Source organism: Physeter macrocephalus, chromosome 20 (assembly GCF_002837175.3).
Source record: "Physeter macrocephalus isolate SW-GA chromosome 20, ASM283717v5, whole genome shotgun sequence".
NCBI classification, from domain to species: Eukaryota; Metazoa; Chordata; class Mammalia; order Artiodactyla; family Physeteridae; genus Physeter; species Physeter macrocephalus.
Window position 1 is genome coordinate 49,594,297 of NC_041233.1, and position 26,822 is coordinate 49,621,118.

Here is a 26,822-nt window from a genome sequence, read left to right on the forward strand (position 1 = left end):
AAGATTTAACATACCACTTCTACAATGTTGAACTAACCCAAATTATTAAGCATTTTTGTGGAACTAGTTTTCTTTGTACAACTTTGAATTGCTCAGTGAATTATTTAGGTTTCCCCATCTTTTTTATAAAAATCGAGTGTGATGAGTATTGAGCTCAGAGGAAGGAGTGCTTTCTGACCATTGCATGCCTTACTTTATGCTGTGTCCTGGTTCCACTGCCCTGCCAGGAGTGTCTCACTCATTCTACAAACATTCTTGGGTATATCTTATTATCAGGGCCTCTGTTGGGTGGGACAGGATTACTAGGTACTATTCGACTGCTGGTGGTCCACAGAATTCCTACTTATACTTTATATTTTCGCAGTCCTTTATCATTTACAACTTACAAAAAAATTTCTCACTTATCTCATGTAATCTTATATATGCTCATTATAACAATGCACAAGTATAAAAGAAAATCTTTCATGTAGGCCAGTGATTAAGGTAATATCAGTCTCAATTTTCATAGGAAGAAAATGAAGCCAAGGGAAGTTAAGGGACTTGCTCTTACTAAAAACGAAGTTCTCTTGACTCTGGGTACGGTGTCCTTTCTTCTAAACCACAGCTACCTGTAAAGTTAGGACTTTTTCAATTCGTGTGCCTGCTTTTCTCTGATATTTGAATGTTGATGTCACTAAGTTTCTATATTGCATTTGCCCCAATTGAATTTCGTATCTTTTTTTTTTGATAGAACATTTTTTTCCTAATTTTTCTATAGTCACTTGTAACTTAGAATCATCTACATTCAGATTTGATGGAATATTCTAAGTTTCTGCATTTAAGTCGTGTGCATTTATGATCTTCAGGGATTTAATCCGACCTCTCAAAATAACAGTTGTGGTTCTGTACTGATGTTTTAAACTATGGTAGCCCTGATGGAGTAAATCCAGTTTTTCCTTCTAGTGTGTGCCTATTTTAGTTCCATTCTCTGTTCTTCCAGTATAAGTGGAACTTGCTCCGGCCAACTGTTGACATCACAGTGAGGAAAATACAGCTAGTTTTTTCTGCCTCTCAAGGGAGAGAAGAAAATTTGGTTGGTTTGTCCCTTTAGCGTAATGTATCTAAAGCACTTTAAAATATTTATTAAGCTAGTTGCACAGTCTTTAGCAGACTAATCTTGTCTCTATTCCTAATGCTATTTATCTGTTCTCACTTTTAGTATTTTGACTTCTCATTTTTTCTCTGGCTTTCTCATTTATTTTTCATATCCATAGCTTTTTGGTATTTTGCCTTGCTGTCTTTGTAACTGGCAGAATCTTAAGCATGCAGGGCTAGTGTCTTGACCACCCATAGTACTTCTTTCAACTGGAGTTTTTGTCATTTGATTCTCTTTCATTTGACACTCTTTTAATAAATTTGGTGTACTGCTCCATAATTGTTTCTTGTGGATAAGTCTCTACTCCCTGGTGTGATTTTAATTAGTAGTCCTGGAGGGCAGGGATTAACGTATCCTTTGTAAGGATCCCTCCAAGAAGAAATCCCCCCCAAAATACACAGAATGTCTTAGAGTGTGTGCAGTTATTCAGTTTTTCAGTCAATATTTATTTGAATGATTACTGTTTGCCATCCACTCTGCCAGGCATGCACAGTCAAGTGATGGATTCACTGGGTTTATGTGCTAGCAGTTGGTTCAGACAAGTTAACCAGGTAATACAAGACAGTGTAATGTGGGACTTGAGAGAATAAGGATGAGTTGCGCTCTCTCTCTCTCTCTCTCTCTCTCTCTCTCTCTATATATATATATATATATATATATATATAGTGTATGTATATCAAGGAGGCGCCTCAGCTACCACACACACACACATACACACACACGGCACTATATATATATGTGTGTGTGTGTGTGTGTGTATATATATATATATATATATATATATATATATAGTGTATGTATATCAAGGAGGCGCCTCAGCTACTTTGAGGTTTCTGAGAATGTGGCCTTTGAGATCATCGGATACCCAAGAATAAATAAGAGGGTGGGGAGGGGATTGGGATGGGATTGGGACAGGATGCTCATTTGAAAGAACAGCCATCTCTAGCGCTAGAGGGTAAAAAGGTTCATTATGACTGCAGCATGGAGTTCAATGGAGAGGCTGTAGAAGTGACAGGGATATGGGGTGGGCTTATTAGGTATTTGGGCTTTATCTTAAGAACAAGGGTTTTTTTTAAGTCAGGGAGCAGCATGATCAAATTTTCAGTTAGAAAGGGCCCTCTCTCTGGCTGTGCTGTGGAGAGTGGTTTGGAAGAGAAGAGCTGTAGGGAGACAGTCTAAGAGTTCATTGAAGTAATGGGGGGGGTGGGGGGGTAGAAATGATGATTTGAACCAGGGTAGGTTAAGTTAAAGGATTCAAGAGACATTTAGCAGAGAGAGTCCTTGAGAATTATTGATTACAAGGGAGGGTTATGTTAAGAGAAAAAAACACATGGTCAAGGGTGATTGGAAGTCCTTCAGTTCTCTGTTCCCTCCCATTCCTCCATCATTGATTTTAGGCAGTCATAGATTTTGAGCTGTAATATCCATGGCCATAAAATAAATACATTTAGGCCCAGTAGGACACTTTAAATTTTAATATTTTCTAAAATCTCTGTAGGATGACTTTTAGATTACAGAGGGTAGTTTTATGTTAGAGATAGTCTATGTTAAAAGCTTAAATAGCATACTTAGGTATATAAAATAATTGACAATCATGGAAAAGTCATTTAATATTTCAGGGAAATGTAAAGACGTAACTCTTTTAAAATGTTATGCTATTAAACATCTGTTCATCGATGGTGTATTTATTAGGCAAGGAAGGAATGTGAGCTTTTCAGTACAGAATTACCCATCCATGACCCAGCCTTAACTGAAATAAAACTCTAGACCTAAAGTATAAAGTAATGAAAACATTTGTTAGGTACGCAGATAGCTCCACGTAGTTCCAAGGGTCGTCAAGAGCCAATTGTGGTTTCCTGGAAGAATCTGGATCAATGATCAAATGAAACAAGTTATCACTGTGGTATTTTGCTGCTTTGATGGGAAATCACCACTGGCCAGTTCACTGCCAAGTACTCTGTAGTCGCTATTTCCCTCCCTCCTTTCATTTATTCTTCCCTCCCTTTGTTCCTTTATTTCCTTGTAAGTTAATCTTTTTCTTACCTAACCCCTCTTAACTTCTTGGGTTTGAGAAGTTCTCTTAAGACGTGTAAATAATATGGAACTGGTACCTTTGTTTTGGTCTTGGCTTTACCAAAATGAGCTCTGTGATTATGAATTTGCCACTTCTCAGGATCTTGGTTTCTACATCTGTAAAATGAAACAGCTCAAGTAGATTAGTGATAAGGGGACTCTCAGCTATGATCTTTTATCTGCCTTTTCTCTTTCCTGGTCCTGTATATCTAGTTGCTCCCAGGCCTTTGTTTACTTGAGGGTCCCACTGGTTTTTGAGATTTGTTATCAAAGCCACCCCCTCATACTGAGGCTTCTATGGTTTGTTCCAGTCCCCAGTCAGAACCAAGGGACTAAGGGGTGAGTTACTGCAAAGTGGAAAGCAGTCACAAGGGAGAAGATGCCACACAGCAGCTAAAAGTCCTATGTTTAAATCCTCAGAACTTACACGAGTCAGGAAACTTGCCCCTTCTTAACATTCCCTCTCGCCATTTTTTTTGTTATTTTTTTACCCAGACACATATTTGAGGTTTTTTGTTTTTTCTTTTCTGTGTGTGTGCATTTTTTTTCTTGGAATGGTCAAGGTGGGGTGGTAGCTGAAGAGGGGAAAGGAGAAACTACTGAACACTTTACTACAAACCATGCTGCCTCGGGACACGAAGCACAGATTTTCTTACAAAGGCTGTCATTCTCTCCCCGCTTCCAAGTCCACCATTTGCAGTTTCATTATGGCAACCCCACCTCCATGTCTATCTTCAGGTACTGCTCTGTAGCATATTTGTGACCCCTCCCTCCATTACTAATGTAAGTCCTCCTAATATCCATCTCAAGCTCATCTCCTCAGGGAATAATGATTAACCCCACTTAGTGTTGATCACCAATAACACTTAAGCCCCCTGGACTTCATTAAGTGTTATTCTTTAAAAATACATTTAAAATAGCTTCAGATGCAAATTAGGAAAATAAGTCATAATGTATATGTTGTAGTTTATACAGTGATATCTTCCATTACATATTTTATTTTTTAAAATATTTTATTTATTTGGTTGTGCCGGGTCTTAGATGCGGCTGGTGGGTTTCTTAGTTGCGGTATGCATGTGGGATCTAGTTCCCTGACCAGGGATCGAACCCAGGCCCCCTGCATTGGGATTGCAGAGTCTTAACCACTGCGCCACCAGGGAAGTCCCTCATTACATTTTTTTTTTTTTTCTTTTTTTTGCGGTACGCGGGCCTCTCACTGTTGTGGCCTCTCCCGTTGCGGAGCACAGGCTCCGGGCACGCAGGCTCAGCGGCCATGCCTCACGGGCCTAGCCGCTCCGCGGCATGTGGGATCTTCCCGGACCGGGGCACGAACCCATGTCCCCTGCATCGGCAGGCGGACTCTCAACCACTGCGCCACCAGGGAAGCCCCCCATTACATATTTTAAATATACTAGAAATTGGGTGACTTTTCACATATTGATATGTTTAGTTAGTTTCCAAGATGAAAGATCTGGAGAGGAATCCTGCAGCTATAAAGTCATTTTATCGGACTTGTTTTCTTTGCTCGTTGTGATTGCCGGGACTTGCTGAAGTTGATCCCAGCTTGGAAATTGGCATGTATACTTTTGCAAAATGGTTCTCATGAGGACTATGAAAATGTGGTCATTGAAAACTGTTTCAGAAAATGTATTGCTCCTGCTATGATGTTAAAAATGGTAATTTTTAAAGGTTATGTCCACTCTACCTAAGTTTAATTATAAATTGGATGTTTTTTAAAGCTGTCTTGTCTACTTATTGGTGTATTTTAAATTTGAAATGGATCTTTGAACACTTGCACCCTGCTAGACCAGTGGTCACTGGGTTCCTTGGTTTACCACTAGAGCCATCTCCACTCTGGTAGTAAGTAAGGTGACTCGTCGTTTGGAGGTAAGGCAAACACTTTGCACTAATTTCCCCCCATCCCTTCTCCATTACTGTCAGCTCCCTAGCCATCACTGCCCTCACTTCTCCAGAGGCAAAGATGATGTAATTGCAGCACCTTTTCCTCTTTCTAACACACAAGATTGAAAGTTGCCCTTGGCAGATACCCTTTGGGATGTTCTTTTGAACTTTTGTTTACTGGTGGACACCACGCTGATTGGCCTGCTATTTTAGGATTACTGGATTGCAGTCTTCTAAGCAACAAAGAACCAAGTCTAATTTATGTTTAGCAAAATACTGGTTGTAGTAGAAATTTGTAAGTTTGTGGAATGCAGTATATTAGGATTGAATGACTTTGAGGAATCCTTTAATGTATGCTTTTGAATAAATTTTTTGCTCTTGTAGTTCTTAAAGTCCACTAGAAAGAGAACTGGGGTTGGTTGGTTGGTCTGTTTTAAACCTTGCAAGCAGTAGGAACTCTTCACCTTTCCACGAACACCCCCCACCCCCATCGTTCTCCCTTGCTTCCAGTTGTCGTTGATCCTGATCTCCAGACCCCCCGCCCACCCCCCGCCCAGTAACAAGTTCCTTAGTGGTTCTTAAATAGGGTGTAAATCAAGCGGTCTTCGTCCCTACCGCGGCCCACGTGGGGCTAGTTTGGGGAAGACGCAGCTGAGTAGACAGTTTCGCAGGGTGAGTCATTCTCAGCACCGACCATCGCTTGTAAACCCGCCAGGGAAAATATGCCAGACATTGTTATGATGAAAACAACTGGGAGGGGTCGGTGGTGAGGAGAAGAAGAACTGAGATAAAATTTGGTCAAATCTACCGTCGCCCTGGAACCCGGGCGGCGGGGCGGCCGGGGTACCTGCGAGGAGCTCGGGCGGGCGGGCGTGGCCTGCGGGCGTGGCGGCGGGGGGCGTGGCGGGGGCGTGGCCGGCCGGCGGCGCCGGCGGTTGGAAGGGGGTGGAGTTGCCCTTGGAGGCGGCACCGGCCCTGGGCCCGAGGCCCGCCGCGCCCTATCGGGCCCGAGTCGAGTGGCCCCGCGGAGCCGGCGCGCTCCCGCCTGCAGGGGGAGGGCGGACGGGGCGCGGGGACCGGCCAGGCCGCGGCAGGCGCTGTTTCTCTTTCACTTTCCTTCCCTCTGAGGCCGGCGCGCTGGTGGCGAGGAGCGGCGGTGGCGGCAGCCGCGGGGTAGGTACCCGGCTGGCTGGAGAGCGGCCGAAGGGCCGGAACTCGGCCGCCCCTGCGCTCCCCGCCCAAGTTTGCGCCGGGAGCCAGAGCGGCACCTCCAAGCACCTGCCGCGGCAGGCCCCGCCTGGAGCCGGGAGAGCTCTTCGGGGGCGGGGACGGGGGTGGCCTGCCGGGGTCTGGGGGCTTCGAGGTCGCGCCTTGCGCTCGGGGGCGGAGAAGGCGGCGGGCGCACGGCCCTGGGAGAGGCGGCGCGTCCTCCCAGGCGCAGCCCCGGCCCGGCCCGAGAGGCGCGTCCGCCGGGCCCTGGCCCGCGCACCTGCCAGGCGGGCGGGGAGGCTTGTGCTGGGACCGCCTAGGGCAGTACTACTGGGTCCTGCCGGAGGACGAGGAAAAGTTCCCTCCTGCCCCCGCCCCGTCACTGCAAGTACTTGCTTCCTTTAACCTTCTTGGTGACAGGGCTCTATGGCTTAAGATCATAATCCCACCCCGGGTCGGGACTGTGCATGTCCCCTTTCAGAGGACTTTGTCTGACTTTGGAGCTTCCTAGCAAACCTGTGAGAAAGGCAGGGCCGTTAATCCCAGTATATAGAGGAGGAGGCCGAGATCCAAGCACGGATAATTTGCCTTGCTGCAGGTCGTACAGAGGCTCAGGACCAGAACCCAGACCCCCTATCTGATAATTACGCTCTCTTTCTGTTACACCCTCGACACGATTTCCTGAGCGGATAAGGTGATTGTTTGCAGAACCTATTCCGTGCATATTCTCAGTGGCGATGTGTCTGTCGATGGAAGATGGAACGATACCTTTTACCTCCCCGGTTGCTTTATACTTAACATGAGTTAATAGCTGAGATAGAAAAGTTTTTGTTTATAGAATTAACTTGGGAAGTCCACACCTTTTTTTCATGTTGTGTCCTCTAAGAGGACACGTTTGTTGTAAGAAACCTTTAAAACTTTTTAAAGTAACCATATGGACAAGCCATGCTAGACGTTTCTGGAAAAAAAAAGTTAAAAGTTAAAAAAAAATTAATGACATTCAGTTTTTACAGTGTGCTAGCTATATGTATGTTGTCTCATTTAATCGTCACAACTGTAGGAGGCTGGCATTCTTGTTTTCATTTTACAGTTTAAAAAACCGTAAGACTTAGAGACGATAAGTAACATTGCCCAGGTTATACACTTACTAAATGTGACTGGTGTCTGTTTAAGATTTTGCAGTCTAATAGAGGAGATTAAGAATGAATGTAACTGTAAATAAAAATAGAAGGAAAACGTAACAGGAGACAAATGAGGGTAAAAAAAACCGGGGAGATTACACTGAGGACAGCTTTGGAAAAGGCTTTGAAGAATGGGTAGGCTCTAGATAGGGGAACAGAAGAGCTCTTTGGATGGAGGGCAGAGGACCTGCAGAATGGACTATGGAAAGAGCCATCCTTTTAGATTTCCTGAGCTTTGAATGGTATGTTAAGGTCAGCCTGTGGAGGGTCTTACACGACAAGCTGAGAAATTTAAAGGTTTTTCTGTTATAGAGTAAAGAGGAGACACTGACATTCTTTGAGAAGAGGATCCAAATGTGATAGAATAAAATAAACTTGGTAGAACATAAGTTGGGCTGAAGGTGGAGAGTTAATATTTGAGTAGGATGGCTGTGGATGGAATGGAAGAGGACATCCATTTGATTTGATTACCGACTAGGTATGGAGTACAGAATGGAAATAGGGAGCATTTTGATAGGGAGGATAATGACTTCAATTTTGAATCTTTAAGCTTGTGTTGGCAGGAACTCCTAATAGAGCAGTCAAGCAGATAGTTAAAATGCATTACTCAAGAGGTAAAGATATCAAAACCAGAGTTAATAGCCTCAGGTGTCCTTTGTATAGAGGTGATAGTTGAGGCCTCAGGATTGGATGAATTTGTCATTATTCTGACTTAATCATAGTAGGTTTACAAATTAATGTTACAGTGAGGGAAATGTTCTATTCACCTGTTCACCCAGTTTGGAACATGTAATACTTGCTGCTAATACATTGGTGTTAATACAGTGCGAGGAATTTGACACCTTTTTCTCTCGTCTTTTTAAAATTACTGTGGAAGAAGATATGGGAAAGCAGAACCACCAAAAGGAGTGATGACCAGCGATCTCATGAGAAGTCTGGATGTTAGTTCTCATGCCTCAGGACATCCAGTTGGGAACTCCACACCAGCTCCTGGGATCAGACTTTCATCCACTTAATACCCCTGTTTGCCTGAACTACTAGAGCCAGTCCTAGCTAACCACGAATGGCTACCCAGAGGAAACACTTGGTGAAAGATTTCAATCCTTACATCACTTGCTATATCTGTAAAGGGTATCTGATCAAGCCAACTACAGTGACGGAATGCCTCCATACCTGTAAGTATTCTTTATTATGTCATCTACCTATCAGAAGTTTTGGGTTACACTTCTTCTTTTAAAACTACCACATTTTGGGGGTTTTTTTTCCTCTAGATTTTAACTTTTAAAACAATGAGTATTCTAAGAATTAACTTTGAATTTATTTTCAGAATTGAATTTCTCACTGGGATACCAGTGGTATGAATTTTTTCTTGTTTCTTTTTTAAATTGTTATAGTTGACTTTTATCTGATTTTAAAATGTTCTGAAAATCATAAGCAGTTATTGGTTATAGTTTTTTTTTCGTGAACTATTTTTGAGGTTTTCGCTTTTTAAAAATTTTACTGAAAGAATTAATATGCTCAGAGTTTTTTAAGGATATGCATACTTTAATTCATTGTGGGTTTTTAAAAATCACTTTATTGAGGTATGGTTGACATAAAAAAGCTGTACATGTTTAATGTGTATAACTTGATGAGTTTAGAGATAAGTATATATGCATGAAACCATCACCACATCAATGCCATAAACCTTATCCATCACCTCCAAAAGTTTTCTCTCACCCTCTTGTTTATTATTATTATTATTATTATTGTGATAAGAACACAACGTAAAATTTACCCTCCTAGCAAATTTTTAAGTGTACAACACAGTATTGTTAACCGTGGGCACTATGCTGTACAGTAGATCTCCAGGACTTATTCATCTTGTATAACTGAAACTGTACCCTTTGACCAATAACCAACAGCCTCAGCATCCCCTGGGAACTTGTTAGACATGCAGATTATCAGGACTCCCCCCAGAATTACCGAAGCGCTCTGGGAGTAGGCCCAGACATCTGTGTTTAACAATCCCTCCAGGTGATTCTGAAGCATACACAAGTTTGAGAATCACTGTTCTAACGAATGATCATATCTGTGGAACTCCTGACAAGTTTCTTTTTCACCTGTCCTATCAGTAGAGAAAGAGACATTTTTATAGCCACTTAGGCCAGGATTTCACCTATTTTTTGTGGTTTTGCCAATGTGAATTTATTTTCCTATTTCAATGAAGGTAATTCCAGTAAGTTCTAGCTTAATACCTGTTATGTGCCCCAAAGTAGATACTTTATATACTTGATTTCATTTTAGCTTTACAGTAACCTTGAAGCAGTTTGGAGGGGATGTGGGGAGACAGAGAGAGTATAGAGATTATCTTCACTTGTGGGTGTGGAAGCTTAAGAGCTAAGTCACTTGCCCAGTCTCACAGCTTATGAGTAGTAGACCTGTATTCAGCTCCAAAGCCCATGCTCTTTCTAAGATAACCTGGGACATTTTTTTAATCCCCCCTTCAGCTATTCTCCCTCTGCTTAACTTACATACTATTATACCAGTAGTTTTAAACAGGGTTGCAAAAAAAGAATCACCTGTTCGTTGTTAAAATGGCAGATTTTATAAATATTTTACCACCAAAAAAAAGTCACCTAGGAAGCTGTTTAAACATAAACTTTTTCACAACTCCACCTGGAGAGATTGGTGGGTGTTGTGATGAGGTCCGGACAGGTGTATTTCAGAAAACCTCTCCAAGTGATGTTGATGTATACTTTTTGGAGGTATTACTGGGCCCATGCTGTTCAATTACCAGTTAACTATGAACTGTCTTGAAATGCTCATTTACTGTTGCACTGTATCATTATCTAACTTGAACAGTTATCAGTTAAACATCATCAAACAGATATTTATTGAATACCTACCGTGTGCCAGGCACCATTCTAGGCACAGAGGATACAGCAGTGAAGAAGGTAGTCAAAAATCTCTGCTCTCAAGAAAGGGGAAAACCAATAATAAACATATGCCACGTTAGATTGTGTTAATTGCTATGAAGAGCAAAGAAGGATTGTAGGTAGGAGAGTTGGGGTTATTTTATATAGTGTGTCAGGGTTGGCCTCTTTGATATGATGACATTTGGACAGAAACCTGAAGGGATTGAACTCTGGATATATGGGAAGAGCATTCCAGGCAGAGGGAAAAGCAAGTACACGGCCTTGAGGTGGGAATGCCCTTGGCAAGTTTAAGGAACAGCTAATCAGTGAGAAGGCTATTGCTGCAGGTCAGCTGAAAGATTATGGGGCCTTCAGCCAGGGTAATGAGGTGTGAGATGGAGGCAGGGAAGAATGATTGACTATGGATGTATTTTGGAGGAAGAACCAGTAGGATGTGGCTACTCTAGAGTGGGGACTTTGTCTTATAATTTCCTGTTTCCCACTACACGAAGCATGGCACCTGGACATGGTCCACAGTCTGTTTTGTTTTGCTTCTTCTGACATTAGTGCATTGTTTTTATATTTGGATTTCTCCAGCATAACCTGCCAGTTCTGTTTGGCAGATGAGAAGAAAGCACAAATTCTCCAGTTTTTATCTATATAATACAGATTTTATATCTGTTCTTCTGAAAGAAAATTTTCTTTGGGACATAATAAAATCCCAGTTTGAATGTTATTTTTTTAAATATAAATTTATTTATTTTATTTATTTATTTTGGCTGCGTTGGGTCTTCGTTGCTGCTCGCGGGCTTTCTCTAGTCGCGGCGAGCAGGGGCTACTCTTCTTTGCGGTGCGCGGGCTTCTCATTGCGGTGGCTTCTCATGTTGCAGAGCACGGGCTCTAGGCACGTGGGCTTCAGTAGTTGTGGCACACAGGCTCAGTAGTTGTGGCTCGCGGACTCCAGAGCGCAGACTCAGCAGTTGTGGCGCACGGGCTTAGTTGCTCCACGGCATGTGGGATCTTCCCGGACCAGGGCTTGAACACGTGTCCCCTGCATTGGCAGGCGGATTCTCAACCACTGCGCCACCACGGAATTTCCTAAATGTTACTTTTTTGAAGGGAAACCAAAGATTCTAGAAGTATAAACAATAAGTTTATAAGCAAGGGTTATGTTTATGTTTGCAACGGCAGTTTAAGGTCTAAAGGGATAGGTGACCGTTTAACAGCTCGTGTCATTCTGGCCTGAAAAGTCCCTTGGCAGTCAGCAAGCCCCTTTACTGAGAGAGAATGAACATGGCAGAATTGTGATTAAAAGACACAAATATGGCCTCTTTCATCCACAGAGAACACAGAACAGTAGAGTAAATGATGGTGGAGTCAGGCACTCAACCCAGTGTCTTAGGAGACCTGAGGATTCTGTAGTGCTAAGCTTTATGCACTTTCTGGTCCTTGGATTTCTATGTATTTCTTGGTTTGTATTCATACTGGGGCTTATAGGCAAAAACTATCCCACTTGCAAAATATCCCCCTATTTGTATTGATAAAATAAATAGTACTGTAAAGCATGTTCCTTAATCATTGGTTGGCTCTTTGATGTTACCTGGTTTTCTTAGGTATAAGGTGGGACAGATATATGTGGTACAATGATTTGGGATCAGTATACAATAGAGAAGATGGCCAAATGGGACAGGAGGAAAGTAAGAAGTGTTAAGTGACATTGAGGTACCCCCTGATAGTTTCCATCTTGACTTTGGCATATAAAAAATATATTATTAAAATAACTTTGTACATAGACTATAATTTTATCATACTGTAAGTAAAGAATGGGTAAACAATAGTTCTTATTATGAAAACTCATAATAAAAGAGAAAGATTTTGTTCTTACTATTCGAGTTTGAAATGTGTAAATGGAGCTTTATTATTGGTGAGCAAAATCAGACTTTAGGACCAGTGCCTTCAGAACTCTGGTCAAGTGAAGGAATAGTAATCAAATTAGGGAATGTATAAATTACCAATAAATTTGGATGCTGGTAAGTGTGATGAAAATGAGGAAACAGAATGATGTAATAGCAGATATATGTCAGGATCTTGCAGCAGAATGAATGCCAGAGAAGGAACCAAAAAGAGTGTTTTCTGAAATTCCTAAAGCCATGGGCCCAAGGCCTTCTCAGTCAGGGACATAAACGCCTGTGCCTGGCTGCAGTGGAGGTGCTTTGGGCTGGGAGGTGTAGGGATCACGAGTGGCTCTCCCTGCTTTGACATGGATAAGCGGAGTCACTTTACTCTTTCTCATTACTCTGCACATGCATCTCGACTCTTCCTCTCTCCTCAAATCAGTTTGTTGATCCCCTGTTCTCCCATTAAGAAATTCTGGAGCTAACACTGCCTGGCTTCCCTGTGGATGTAGAAACAAGGGCCAAAATGACAGCAGACTGTGACTGCAGCAGCCCTTGGTGTTCTTAGCACTCAGCTCTGTGGAAGACAGAGAAAGGGGCAAGCCAGTCAGAAGGAAGGGGAGGCAGAGATGGCAGCGCAGAATGTCCCACACTTCTGACAAGGAGTCGCCAAAAAAAAAAAAGAAGAAAAAAAAGGGCTTATAAAAGCCCCATCTTTAAGTAGGCTCATACCTCAACTACTAATACCAGCTCCATTCAGCAGACCAAGGACGTTTGATAAAAAGATAATAAAACTTTAAAATGAGGTAAAATTTTTAAATATAGATGAGTTTTCCCTTTAAATGATCACTTAATGCTAGATGAACTAAATCCACATGTCCATGAGGTAATTTTACAACCTAACAAACGTGTGGTTTGTTAGGTTACATGTGGTTACACGTCTATGAGGTAATTTTTACAACGTAACAAACCTAAGGAAATAAACTTGTTCACACAAATAATTATTGAATTCTCTAAAATAAAGAATTAGATGTCAGGCACTTTGCTAGCCCGTGGAGTAGAGTGGTAAATAAGATAAATTTGGAACTTAAACTCTGCTAAGCAAAACTCATAAGCCAAGAAGAAATTTCTACAGGTGTACTTGTATCTATTTTTTTCTTTTCTATGTGAACTCACCTCCTCTGAGACTTCAGCCTATGCTGATGTCTCCCAAATCTTTATTCTGAGCATCAGAATCCCACTGGATGTCCACTTAGACGTCCTGAAGCCTCCTGGAACTTAACATTACCTAAAAGTGAATGAATGGGATGCCAACATTCAGTTGTCCAAGCAAGAAATATGCTCCATGCTTGACTCTCTTTACCCTCACTAACAAAACAGGGGCAAAGTTCTGTCTGGTCTCTCTCTGTAATCTCTCTTGAATCTGTCCCTTCACTCTCATCCCCTGTGACCTTTCTCGCTCAGGCCCTTATTCCTTCTCACCAAAGTCCCTGCAGCCCACTCCTAAGCTGTGTCAGTGGTGATCATTTACAAGGGCTTACTGTCTTCATCGCTCAGGCTTCAGCCAACCCAAAATTTCCTAAAGGTACTCTACTGCCCTCAGGATAAATTAAAGCTATGCAGCTGTGACTGATTTCTGCCCTCTCCCTCCCCCCACCACCTGACACACACTGCACACATGGTTCAGCTGCTTGCTCTGCTTGGAACGTCTCCTGTATGCCTGGCTAGCAGCCGCCCATCCTTTAAAGCTCATCTACTCCAACATATGCCGCCTGTCTGCTCCCATAGGCCGATTTAGCTTAAGTGTATCCTTAGTACCTGGTACTTGAGTGCTCAGGAAAAGTTTAAATGAATAAATAAATGGTCAATCAGTTGATTAGTTTATTGTGTGTTTTTCCTTTCCAAGATTCAAATGCAGTGAAAGGTAGCTTGAAAGTTATGTAGATAGTGTGGGTTAGGAATTACGGATTTTGAAAAACTGTCTTCTAAAATATAGGTGGGAGCTTTGTGGGTCGTGGGTAGGGAGAGGGAGAGACACAGGATTGGAGAGTAGAGATTGGTGGTTCTAAATTAAGGGATGCTCTATCTCTTGCACCAGGGTCCTGAGATATTTTTGAGGTTGCTTTGAGTGTATTTGCTGGTGGTTGTATAGGTTGTTGACTTAAAATGAAAGACTTTTCACTTAAACTAAGAACAAAGGAGCTTTGTTCCAGCAGCTAAAATGTGCAGAACACAGTGCATTGGTTCTTAACTCTTTTGTGGCTAGAGGCCTCTTTAAGAATCTGATGATTCTTTCCTCAGAAAAAAGGGAAGGTTATAGACATGGAATTCTATGGTACAGGAAAAGAAAGCTTTCTTCTTTCTGCCTTTTCAGAAATTATGGTGGTAGTCCCTTAACTAAGATGAATTATTTGGAAAAACGTTGTATTTAGTTTCCAATTTATGTAAGGAAGAAGGGATAATTGATGTGACAGTTAAGGGACTTGGTAATTTTATGTAGTACTGTGTAAGAATGAAGGAATAATTTAATCATAAGATGGTAAAATTTAAGTTCTATCATTTCTTGTTTTTTGAACAAGTATCTTAAATACACTTGTATTTATTTAATTAAGGTACAGAGAACTCTTGATATGTTGATACTCAGTGTTTAAAAATCTTATGCCACATATACTTGCTATTCAAAGTGCAGTCTCCAGACCAGCAGCATCATCACCTGGGAGCTTGTTAGAAGTGCACATTCTCAGGCCTTACCATAGACCTACTGAATCCGGATATCTGGGGAAAGGGCCGGAAATTGGTGTAATAGCAAGCCCTTCAGGTGATTTTGTGATTCACTAAAGTCTGAGAAGCACGCTCTGGACCAGACATTTATAATAACCAGCACCTCTAGAAGTAGGCAGTTTGTACTTTTAATCATACAGTAATTGAAGTAAACGCTAATAAAATTAACATAATGGCTGTTATTTATTGAATGTTATATTGGGGGTCATGGGCTTTACATGCATTGCCTTATTTAATCTTCCCAAGAACCCTTCTAGTTAGGTGGTATTAAATCAGTCAGCAAATGTTTATTAGCGCCTACCTTGTGCCAGTCATTACTCTAGGCAGTGGGAAGACAGCAATAAACAATACAGATATAGTCTGTCCTCCTAAATTTATGTTTCAATAGAACAGACAGACAAAAAGCAAGTGAATGATATAGTTTTAGATTCTATGTTTAACACATGCTATGAAGAAAAATAAGACAGAATAAGGTCTTGCTTGGAAGTTACCATCTGAGCAGAGAGCGTAAATAATAGGAAGGAGCAAGCTGTGAAAAGTTTGAGGGAAGAGTATTTCAGCTTCTCATGCTAGTGTTTTTCAGAGACAAAACTCAGGTTAAGTAACACAGCTAATAAGTGCTAGAGCTAGGTTCCTATTCCTGTCTGACTCAGATACCTCTTCATAATAAATTGGGATATTTGCTAATTTTTTTCTTCTTTCTGCTAGTCTACATTTTCTAAAATTTCTTTAAGCAGCATGTGAATTTTCAAAATATATATAGTAAACCTCTTCTAACTATGTTTTCATGACTGTATACCTGTCATGTACCCAATCAGGATCTGAATTTATTAATAATTCTGAATGATAGCCATTATAATGAAGAAGAGATATAAATTGAACTTTCCAAGAATGTATTCTTTATAAAATTTGATTTTTAGAGTCAAGACTTACTTGTTTTTAGAGTAATAATCAAAGGCCTAAATAGGAACCGTACTTAAACCTAAATAGAAACCGTACTTGAAACCGTACTTTCAGTAGGTGCAAATATAATGTTCTAGGGTTGTGGTAGAAATGAGGTCACTAGTCTAACTGATGTTACATATTTCAAACAATATTTTGGCAGAAACTAGTCATTCATGAACATGATTATAGTGTTCATTTTGATGATTCTTTTTAAATAGGAAAGAATAATTATAGGCCTTAAACAATCTTGGTGTCATCTATTATTGGTAATAATGTTAAGAATTATATCAGATGTATGGTTCTTTTAGCTTTTGAAACTATGCATTAGATAGTAAAGAATGTTTGAACAGCTGAGCAAAGATTCATAGTGGACACTAAAAGACAAAACTAGGGGATAACAAATAAGTTGTCTTCTGTATTGGTTTCTGAGAATAAATTATTATCTAGGTCAGGATGAGTTGGAACTGATACCAGTGATGGATTGAGAGAAAAATATGTAACCTAAAAACCAGATGTATTCAGAGTTAGAAATTGTGGTCGGTGTACAGGTATGTTTAAGAGTCTAGCACAAAGGTTGAGTGTAAGCATTATGAACAAGTAGAGTCCAACCAGTGTAGAGCAGGCAAAAGATAATTTCTGTTTGGGTACTTTGAAGATGTATCATGTCTACTGGTGTTTTATAACATACTGATTTTTGCCAGACTTGTGTGTATATATATATCAGAAATTCAGAAACCAGTGAACAAACCTATATTCTCTCAGAATGCTCAACCGCTGACATTACTCGGTTGATAGAAAATGATCATTTTATTTTAGAAAATTATGTAGCTTGTATTGAATTAACTCATTTTAATTGTCAGGAAAATTACTAGTGAATTCAGAATCTCTTCCCTGCCTTAGCTGAAACTCTAGGCTGATTTCTGACTTGACTACAGTAGTGCAGCTCCTGTAGCCCTAAAATCGTGGCTGTCTCTGCTGTTCCCAACCCGTGTCCTCATTTATTCCATGCGTATTTACTGAGCGCCTCCTCCTCCAGGTGCTGTTCTGGGCACCTGGGGCACATCAGGCAACATAGTAGGCAGGAAGTCAGAGTGGATAAATGATGGCACACTCTGGTGATAAATGCTACGGAAAAAGGGAAGGTCACGCTGGGTACAGGGAATTGGGCAGTCAGTGAGAGGGTATGACCCCTTGAAGTAAGCCTGTGCTCAGGGTAGGCCTCATCAGGAAGGTGGCAGTTGAACAGATTTAAGAAGGTAAAGGAGTTGGCTGATCAGATGCCTGATCCCAACCAGTTGGGAGTTGGACATACGAGTCTGGAGATGATCAGCATTTAGATCATATTTAATCAGTGAGAGCGCCAAGGGAGTGAGCATAGATGGAGAAGGAGTGATGGCCAAGGCTGAGCCCTGGGTGCTGAGGGGGAGGAGGCAGTGAGGTAGGAGGAAAACAGAGTGGGTCCTGGGAGGCAAAGCAAACACATAGTGTCTAGGAGGAGGGACCGGCCAAGTCAGTTGTGTTGAGTAAGGTGGGACTGAGGAAGGCCCAGGCTGAGCAGCACAGGCACCATGGTTAATCTCGCTGAGCACTTTCAGTGGAGTGGTAACGAGTGGAGGTCTGCGTGGGTGTGAGAGGATGGAAATGTTTTAATTTCATTGTTTTGATAATTGTACAATGATTATGTAAGTCTTTCACCTTAATGAAGGTAAAGAAGGGGTGAAAAAAGAATGGGAAGAGAGGTATTAGAGAGAGGGTATAGGTAGCTCTGAAATGGAGTGATAGCTGACAAGGGAAGTAGGGTCAACAGAAGTTTGATTCCTTTTTTTAAAGATGGGGAAATAATATGTTTGAATGTTGATGGGAATCTTCAGCAGATAGCAGAAGACTGACACAGGCGAGAGAGAGAAGCAATGGAGCAGTGTTCTCGGGTCGTTGGAAGGGGGTCTAGTGAACAGAGCAGAGATTGACACATGAAAGTTCTAGAAACAGGCAAGACCACAAAGTTTAGATGTTAGTGAGTGAGTAGGTATGGTGATATAAATTCTGTTTCCTTTTTTTTTTCTTCTTTCCTTTTGTTTTCAGTAGAACAGGAAGTGAGGTCATCAGTGGAGAGTGGAGATGGGGGAGGATAAGTGAGGGCTTGAGCAGAGAGGAGAAAAGGTATGAAGTATTGGTGAAGAGCATATGGAATTAGGGCATTGAGGGTGACTGCCTGGCAGATGAAGGACCCATTTTTGAGGGTCATGGTCATGAATTTAAGGTGAGACCAATCAGCATGATGCATGTTTTTCTCCCACAATGTTCAGCTGTAATCTTGCAGAGCAGAGTATGCAGAGTTGGATTTAGCCAGGGTTAATAGTTTAACTGAGCAAGTATGACAAAAGAAGAGAAGGGAAGAAGAGTTGAAGTAGAGCAAAGCTATTTAGAATCTGTGAGGAAGTGATTATTCTGATTGGTCATGGAATTTATGTTGATTAGGAGGGGAATGAGATCATCATTGCACTCACTGACCTACTAGAGTCTGCCCTCACCCTGGAGTCCCACTTGACTACATAAGCCTGTCTGTGGAAGGCCCTCCTGGACTTTGTGGTCTCCTGACCTGCTTGGTCTCAGATTCCCCTACTGTGCTAAAGCCCCAAGACTGTGTCCTGACCCTGTCCAGCAGACTCTGCCTTGCTGCCTGTCCCTCTGTCCTGGCAAAAACAAGAATAAAGCATTCTCCTCAGTAGAAAGTAATGCTATCCTTAGTGTTCTCCATGAAATTGCAACTCATGTAGGCCTTTGAAAGAACTGTGCCACGTATAACATAAGGTGTTCAGTAGTTCCTTATATGAGTAAAACCAGGAGATACTGTCTCATGGAAGCAAATTACAGCTATTCTGGAAAACTTTAAAAATAAATAATGTCAGTTTCACATGTAAATATGTATCAAAAGCAGCAAACTGATGCCTCTTCTCTTTGCAGATGACCACAGTTTACTTATAAACTGTTAGTAGATAACAGGCAAATTTTTCAAAGGTGAACTGTATCAAATGAGTGTTATTAAGAAGGGCACATAAAGATAGTGATGTGCTTATTAAGGAAGGAGGAAAAAATATGCTTCTGTGTTGACAGAGAAAAGCAACATACTCAGGTGATTTTAACGAAGTCAGCCTTTGATCACTTTTAATAAACAGAGCATTACTAATGAATGACACGACCAAGGACATGAGAGAAAAGACTGTTATTGTTTTATTATCAGTGATAGCAGAATTGATGCTCAAGAAGAGAAATTTCTGTAGATCACTGTATCATTAAAAGCTGGGAAGTTAGCTTTCTATGAGAGATGTGGACGGACCATACATCCAAGATAGCAACAACAAATGGGCTTTGTACCTGTTGTGAAGAACCCGCTCCCCTCAAGAACTTGAAAATAAAAAAATAAGATAGCCTTTTAATAGTTAAACTGTGGAATCAATATAAAATGGTGCTTCAGAACAGGTATATGCAAAGTGATCAGGAAGAGACACAACAGGGTTTCTCCTAGACCAGTGGGACTATGCTAGAATTGTATTAAACATATAAAGTTAAGGAAGGAGTGTATAATGTGAAAGTGTTGGTCAATCTTGGACCCTCAACCCCAGAAAAAGAAGTATCATACATGCAAAGATAGGCAGTTCCCATTCAGGTGAAGCAGTGTGCCATAAATATCATACTTGAGTTGGAAGACTATCTCTAGGGTGAACATGGCTGCAGAGGGTTAATACCAGTACATGATAGACATTTCATGCTCCATTAGCAAGGTCATCTGTTATTTAAGATAGATGCGTCAAACTAATCATGGTCTGATGCCATTCAATATTTGATTTCTGGTTCTTTTCATTATTATTTTATGCTCATCCAGCAATCTAACTTACAGTGATAGCTCATATTTATTAAATATAAGTTACCACTCGTTTACACATTTTACATATATTATCTCATTTAATCCTCCTAAGAACCCTGTGAGATAGATACCCATGTTATCTCCCTGTACAGAGAAGCACAAAGTAATTTGCAGAACCTGGGATTCAGATCCAGCTGTCTGCCTCAAGATTATCTTTTATCTAGAACAACTGTGCCGTACTGCCTGGGCTTCTCATGTAAGTCTGCATTATAGAGAGAGAACATATTAATCTCATATTCTTTTGATTATGTTTTGTCCTGTGTCGGTGATTCCCTAATGGTGAATGATAAAGTGGCTTCTGGTTAGGATTTGGCAGAGGGCCAAATCCTGGAATGGGGCAGCCTCGCTGAGGCACTAGCCAGTAAGGATTTTGTGGCTGGGTTTTCCCAGTTGTCTTCTGGCTGCTTCAGTGAGAGCTTTGCACAGTTAGAGTCCTGGTGCTAATCTCCCGGAGATTTTGATTTAATTGGTCTGGGATGGGGACCATGAATCCGTTCTTTTAAAAAATCTCATTGGTGATTGTGGTGCCCATCTAAATTTGAAAACCACTGCTTTAGATGACACAATGACTCTTTCCCTGCTAATTTTTATAACAACCTAGTTCAAATCTAAGACATGGTAAAAGGAACAGTTTCACTTAGTAAGCTTTGGGCAGAAGTTTAATGATGGTTGTGATGAGCTAAATATAAAGATCAGTTAAAAATATGAAGTCCTGGTGCTCGGGACCAAATGGTATTGCTTTTAAGATGTGTTGCGTAGTGGTTTGGATTTTAGGCCTTGAGCTGCACATCCAGCCTGGGGTTGGGTGCCATGTCTGCTACACAGCTGGGCAGATGTGGACAGCCTGCTCAGGCTCTCCGGTATCGCATTCCTCCTTTGCCAGAGGATGATGATAGCAGTCCATACAGTAAGCCATACAAAGCCCTGAGCCTGATATTTGGTTAATGCTCAATAAAATTTGGCACTTGTTACCATTTAAGTGTTTTTCCAACTGGGGATATCTTTGGTGAGCCTAACTCCTTTTCTGACCAGGTGTTTCTGCTGGCTCCAGCGTCTCTCTGTAGAGTGGCTGGTGAGGATGAAGTCTCTCCTTGGTCTCCACACACAGTCTTAACTGCAGACTGGGACCTTTTTAAACATCATTCTCGGACCAGTTGAGTTAACCAGTACAGCAGTTGAGCAGTTAGACAGCTTAGTGTTAAATCTTTAAGATATTTTTTAAATGTGTTTTTCAGCTCGTATAAACCAAATTATAAACTAAGAATCAAAGGTCAGCTTTGTAGTGATGTTTTTTTTAAGCATCTAAGGGAAAGCAAATTCTCATTTTTTTTTTTTTTTTTTCAGTTTCAGTGAACTTCTGGCCTGTATTTCCTCAGGTTCTAATTTATATAAGTTTGTGCTTTACTTAACAGCTTTTAAAAGCATGTGGGAGATGTATTTTCTAGAATTTTTTTTAAGGACTATATAAGCTACCTAAAAGGGCTATTTTGTGCAAAATATTCAGTTTAAAAGGAGTTCTAATTCTACAAGTGGACATATTTAAGGCCCCCAAATTAAGGGATAAGGCATTCTTTTTCTGTATACCTTAGATGTATAGATATAAAATTAGAAGACAATGTAGCATATAGGTATGCATTGGGTAAGAAAATGGGCTCTTGATTCAAATCCTGGCTTTCGCCACTTACTGGCTCCATGATTTTTGGCAAACTGCTGAAGTTCTCTATTCAGTTTCTTCATCTGTAAGAGGCCTAATAATATTACCTAATTAATGGGGTTTTAATGAATATTAAATTATGAAATTGTGTCGAATTAAATATATTTTGAAGTGTTTGGGTGGCACCTGTTACATAAACCTTTTAATTGTTAATGATTATGATGAAAATGATGACATCCACCACCACATGATCTGAACAAAAAAGAAAACTAGAGTAAAAATATTATATTTCAACATCTTAAATTTTTCTCTTAAACTATTTGAAAAAAATTTAATTAAAGACAATTATGGGCCTTAGCCTCTGTAAAAAAATTTTTTTAATTCCTTTAATGTAATATTTTATGTAGTAAGGTTAGTTCCTATGCCCTATGGGATGGCTTATCTGTCATGTTTACTTGGTGGTCAGATTTAGCAGAGATGCTAAAGATGTTTTGGGGGGATGGTATTTCTACATTACATTCTTTTCCTTTGTAAAGTTAAAAACATTTTTTTAATCTGCAAAATTTGTTTTCGTATCAGAAACCTGGATTCAAGTCTCTGTGCTTCCATTCATCAGGGAAGGCAGGTTGCCTAGCTTGTAAAAACATCTTCTCCTTCATCTGCAAAAATAGAATAAGATACTGTATCTTAAATGTTGATGTGAAAAATAAATTCACCTCCTGATGGGGCTTTCTATCTCCCTCTGTTCAGCACTGTTCAGTAGAAATAAAATGTGAGCCACCTGTGTAATTTTAAATTTTCTAGTAGCCACTTAAAAAACAACAAATGAAATTAGTTTTACTATATTTTATTTAATCCAATGTTTAAAATATTATCAATTCCACATGTAATTAATATAACATTAATGAGATTTTTTTCATTCTAAAAATCTGGCATGTGTTTTATGCTTACAGCACATCTCAACTTGAAGTAGCAACATTTCAAGTGCTTGGGAGCCACATGCCACTAGTGGCTATCATGTTGGACAGTCCAGATCTAGAATATAGATTAATATTCCCCATCAGCATCCTTGAGCACTGGGGCTGCCTTGGCCTTAAGCAGCCTTATTCTTGAAACTGTGTGCACCTCTGGACAAATGAGCCTCACATTTCTTTCTTGAACAACCTAGATGAGTATCTTTGCCCCTGGGAGGATAGGTTCCTGCCCTTAGCCTTCTGGCTGACCCAGATGAAGACTTGCTGTGGGCATGTCATGTGCCTCTCTGTTTGGCCAAGGCGGTAGACAACCAGGAATTCCTGAATACCTTGAGCATGATAAACCTTTTGAACGACACAGCCCCAGGGCAGGATCAGAGATTCAGGACAAGATCAGGCTTTATAATACCCCTTCATTCTTGCCTCTTATCTGTACTATTTGCTTCTTTCCCAAATTTCAGAGATTCATCTAGTGTCCCTGGGAAAAGAGCAAATACCAGCAATCTGCAAAAGAATTCAGCTTTTCTTCCTTCTACCTCAGTATGGCTTAGCTAGGCAGCCCTCCTTCCCAAACATTAACTTTTTAAAAGACATTTAGAATGTTTTGGAGGCCAAGAAATTTGGAGGACAGATATATTCATATCTAAGCTTTTTCTGTTTTAAGGTTTTCTACTACTGTGTTCATCCAAATTTTGTGAGAATTATAGTAAAGTGTTGTTACCCTAATAGCTGTATGTCATGGTAAAAAGGGGTAGAGAATAGGGGACTCGGGTGTACTCTTACGACAAAAAAATCTGCTCAGATGTTACCTTCTTAGGAAGTCCTACCCTGATCACTCTTACCTAACATAGCTACCAGCCCCCAGCACGCACGTGTGAGCTGTCGTGTGCGCTCTCGAGCTCTCGAGCTGTCTCCCTCTCCCTCCCTCTCTCTCCCCCTCCCTCCCTCTCCCCTTCCCCCCCCATCTCTCTCTCTCTCTCTCTCTCTCTCTAGCACCACACACACACCCACTCTATCATTTTTCTGTTTGTTTTGTAAATATCACTTATTACTAGCTAAAATTCTTTCACTTCCCAAATAGAACATAAGCTCCATAAGGGTATGGACTTTTTTTTGTTTACCCCTGCACCCCCACCTTCTAGTACAATGCTTGGCTATTGAATTGATGAATAAATAAGTGAAAGGAAATACCAAGATACTATTCTCTGTATGTACTGATAATTTTAAAATTAGTTACTGAGGAGAATTCTTCCCCGACCATTGTTGCTCTGACCAGTATGTATGTGTTTGAATTTTCAGACCTAATCTCAGTGGTAGGAATCCTAGTGTTTACTCTTGATACAATTGTTTACATAAACTTTTACTTGTTTTAGATAGTGTGGGGCTTAAGGAGGGGGGAAAGTAGTTTGTAATGGAGTTGTAAAAGGGGGAGCTGATCAGTACCAGGTGAAAATTTAAGATTACACAGGGTAATAAAATGGAGGAGGGGGTATTGGAATAGGGAATTGGACTGAAAAATTCTTATAGTTCAGATGCTGTAAATATGTCAAAGGTTTTTGAGCAAGGCAGTTGATAGGTAAGAAGCTTAGGGAAAAGGTGGGAGAGATTCATAACAGAAAGATTAGTATTATTTGGAGTATTATTTGGAGGAGTGGCAGGCTGTATAGGCTTGTGGCCAAAAAGCCACAAATCATATTTCTGTTGTCTTTGTTTATAATCTTTATTTAAAATCTTAATTATCGGGCTTCCCTGGTGGCGCAGTGGTTGCGCGTCCGCCTGCCGATGCAGGGGAACCCAGTTCGCGCCCCGGTCTGGGAGGATCCCACATGCCACGGAGCGGCTGGGCCCGTGAGCCATGGCCGCTGAGCCTGCAGGTCCGGAGCCTGTGCTCCGCGACGGGAGAGGCCACAACAGAGGGAGGCCCGCATACCACAAAAAAAAAAAAAAAAAATCTTAATTATCCCTTTCAGTTTCTCAGTCATTCTTTCGGTTTACCTCTCGTGCTTTTTGTATCAGCTTGATGTCACTACCCATACTTCGTGCCCCTCGGAATTATGGTATCTGTGAGCACAGACTCATCATACTCTGCACAGGCCAGAAGTTCCGTTGTAACTCCTGGCTTGTCCCAGGAGCACCCTGCCAGTAAAAAGTAATCCAGACATACTGAAAACTCTCAAGTATTATTAGAACTATTTACGTTGCATTCAAATAAACTTTTAGTGAAAGAAATAAATGCAGACTTACTAGCTTTTTTATTTTATAATATGTATATTTTTATTTTGCCATCCATCAATTTTGCTAATTTATCCAAGATCCCCGTGGATACCAAAATCTTCTGAGGCTCAAGTCCCTTACAGTCGGCCCTCCATACCCGCGAGTTCCACATCTGCAGATACCATCAGTCTTCTAAATAGAGCTACATAGAAAATCCATGGTTTCATAATAATTTCACACACACATAAATATTTGAATTTGAGATTCTGTATGTTCAAAGCTTACACTTATGAGTACTTTCTAGCACTATTTAATTTTGAGGTAATTTTAACAGAAGAATATTTTTTTCATATTTCCAGTTCGGGCATAAATTTCTAAAATCTCTAAAGATAACATACTAGATTTTCAAGTTTTTTCAACATTGCATGGAAAGTGAATCTTTAATTTACACAGATTTTGTGCTTCAGATTTGATTTTTATTTGGAGAAGAAAGGATGGACCTGACTTACCAGCTTTTACCTTTCCTTGTTCTACTTCTTTAAATGAAAATCCTATCATTTTATGTAAATCAGCCTTTTTTATAGTGCTATGAATAAATTGTTTGGTTTGTGAATATATTTAAGAAAAACAATAAGGAAAATAGTCTATACTTTTTATATTGTGGCAGTAGGCTTTACTTCAGTTGGTTTTTTTTATAGTGTTGTAATTTTAAGGTTTTATTGATTAAAGAATGGTATTTTACATGTAGTAGATAATTTTTAAGGACTGTTTCTAATTACATTAAGTTCAAATGATGCATTGTAACCTAATATCTTTTTTCTTCTCAGTCTGTAAGACTTGTATTGTCCAGCACTTTGAAGACAGCAATGATTGTCCAAGGTGTGGCAACCAGGTTCATGAGACAAACCCGTTAGAAATGTTGAGGTACGTAAATGTATTTTTAGTTCAACTAACTTAAATTATATAAACTCCTAATTTTTATTATGAATCATATTTGTTAGCACTTTGACTCAGTTAATGTAGGTTTTATGATTTTCATTTTAAAGCATTTTATTTCAATTTAAAGTATTTTATTAAGAGGACATGAAAAATAAGGCTGTGCATATTAAATATTTAAGAAACACATTTCCAAGTTAAAAATTATAACTTTATCTCAGGCTCTAAGTTACTTTAGTTGTAGTTATTTTCAGTATTTTAAATTTATTTATTTATTTATTTTCGCTGTGTTGGGTCTTCGTTGCTGCATGCAGGCTTTCTCTAGTTGCAGTGAGTGGGGGCCACTCTTCATTGTGGTGTGCGGGCTTCTCATTGTGGTGGCTTCTCTTGTTGTGGAGCATGGGCTCTAGGCACACGGCCTTCAGTAGTTGTGGCTCACAGCTCTAGAGCGCAGGCTCAGTAGTTGTGGCACACGAGCTTAGTTGCTCCACGGCATGTGGGATCTTCCCAGACCAGGGCTCGAACCTGTGTCCCCTGCATTGGCAGGAGGATTCTTAACCACTGCGCCACCAAGGAAGTCCCCTATTTTCAGTATTTTAATATTCTACAAAATACTCTATATTTGCTGAGCTACACGGTAGTGGAAAGAGGGCAGACCTGATGGTCAGGGAGACTAATCTTGATACTATTAATTTTTTTAAATGTATCATATATTCAAAAAGAGTGTACAAACATTTATGTAAAACCTAAAAGAATTTAATAAATGACTACCTTTTTACCATTTACTTAGTGGTATAATCATTATACCAAATAAATAGTAATAATATAAAGAAGTATAATCATATATTTTTAAAGATAGAAGTGCTACATAAGATCCTAATCCAAATCCTTTTTCAAGATTAGAAATTGAAATTTATAGAAGTGATTGAAATTTATAGAAGTGACACAACATTGCCTAAGGTCCTGGCAAACTCAGATGTCACTTCCCAGCTACAAGCCAGGTGTCCTCACCACTAAGCCCGTTTTCTTCCCACTGTTCCTACCATAGATCAACTGTGCAGTCTCAGGAAAGTACCCATTGAAAAACAGAATTAGATATTC

General features: G+C 40.3%; 1 protein-coding gene across 12 annotated transcripts in view; it reads left to right on the forward strand.

Annotated features, from left to right (window-relative positions):
* The window catches only part of PCGF5 (polycomb group ring finger 5), a 117,795-nt gene that overhangs the window by 45,119 nt on the left and 45,854 nt on the right, over positions 1-26,822 (forward strand). For 5 of the 12 annotated variants that reach the window (XM_055081168.1, XM_055081169.1, XM_055081175.1 and 2 more), the window contains 2 exons: positions 8,381-8,675; positions 25,613-25,709. In XM_055081168.1, the coding sequence (XP_054937143.1) occupies positions 8,564-8,675; positions 25,613-25,709 (209 nt within the window). In that variant the 5' untranslated portion in view covers positions 8,381-8,563. Of the gene's footprint in view, positions 1-6,154; positions 6,284-7,699; positions 7,743-8,380; positions 8,676-25,612; positions 25,710-26,822 lie in introns of those variants that run through there. The other 7 variants (XM_028481351.2, XM_028481350.2, XM_055081174.1 and 4 more) reach the window with 7 other exon arrangements.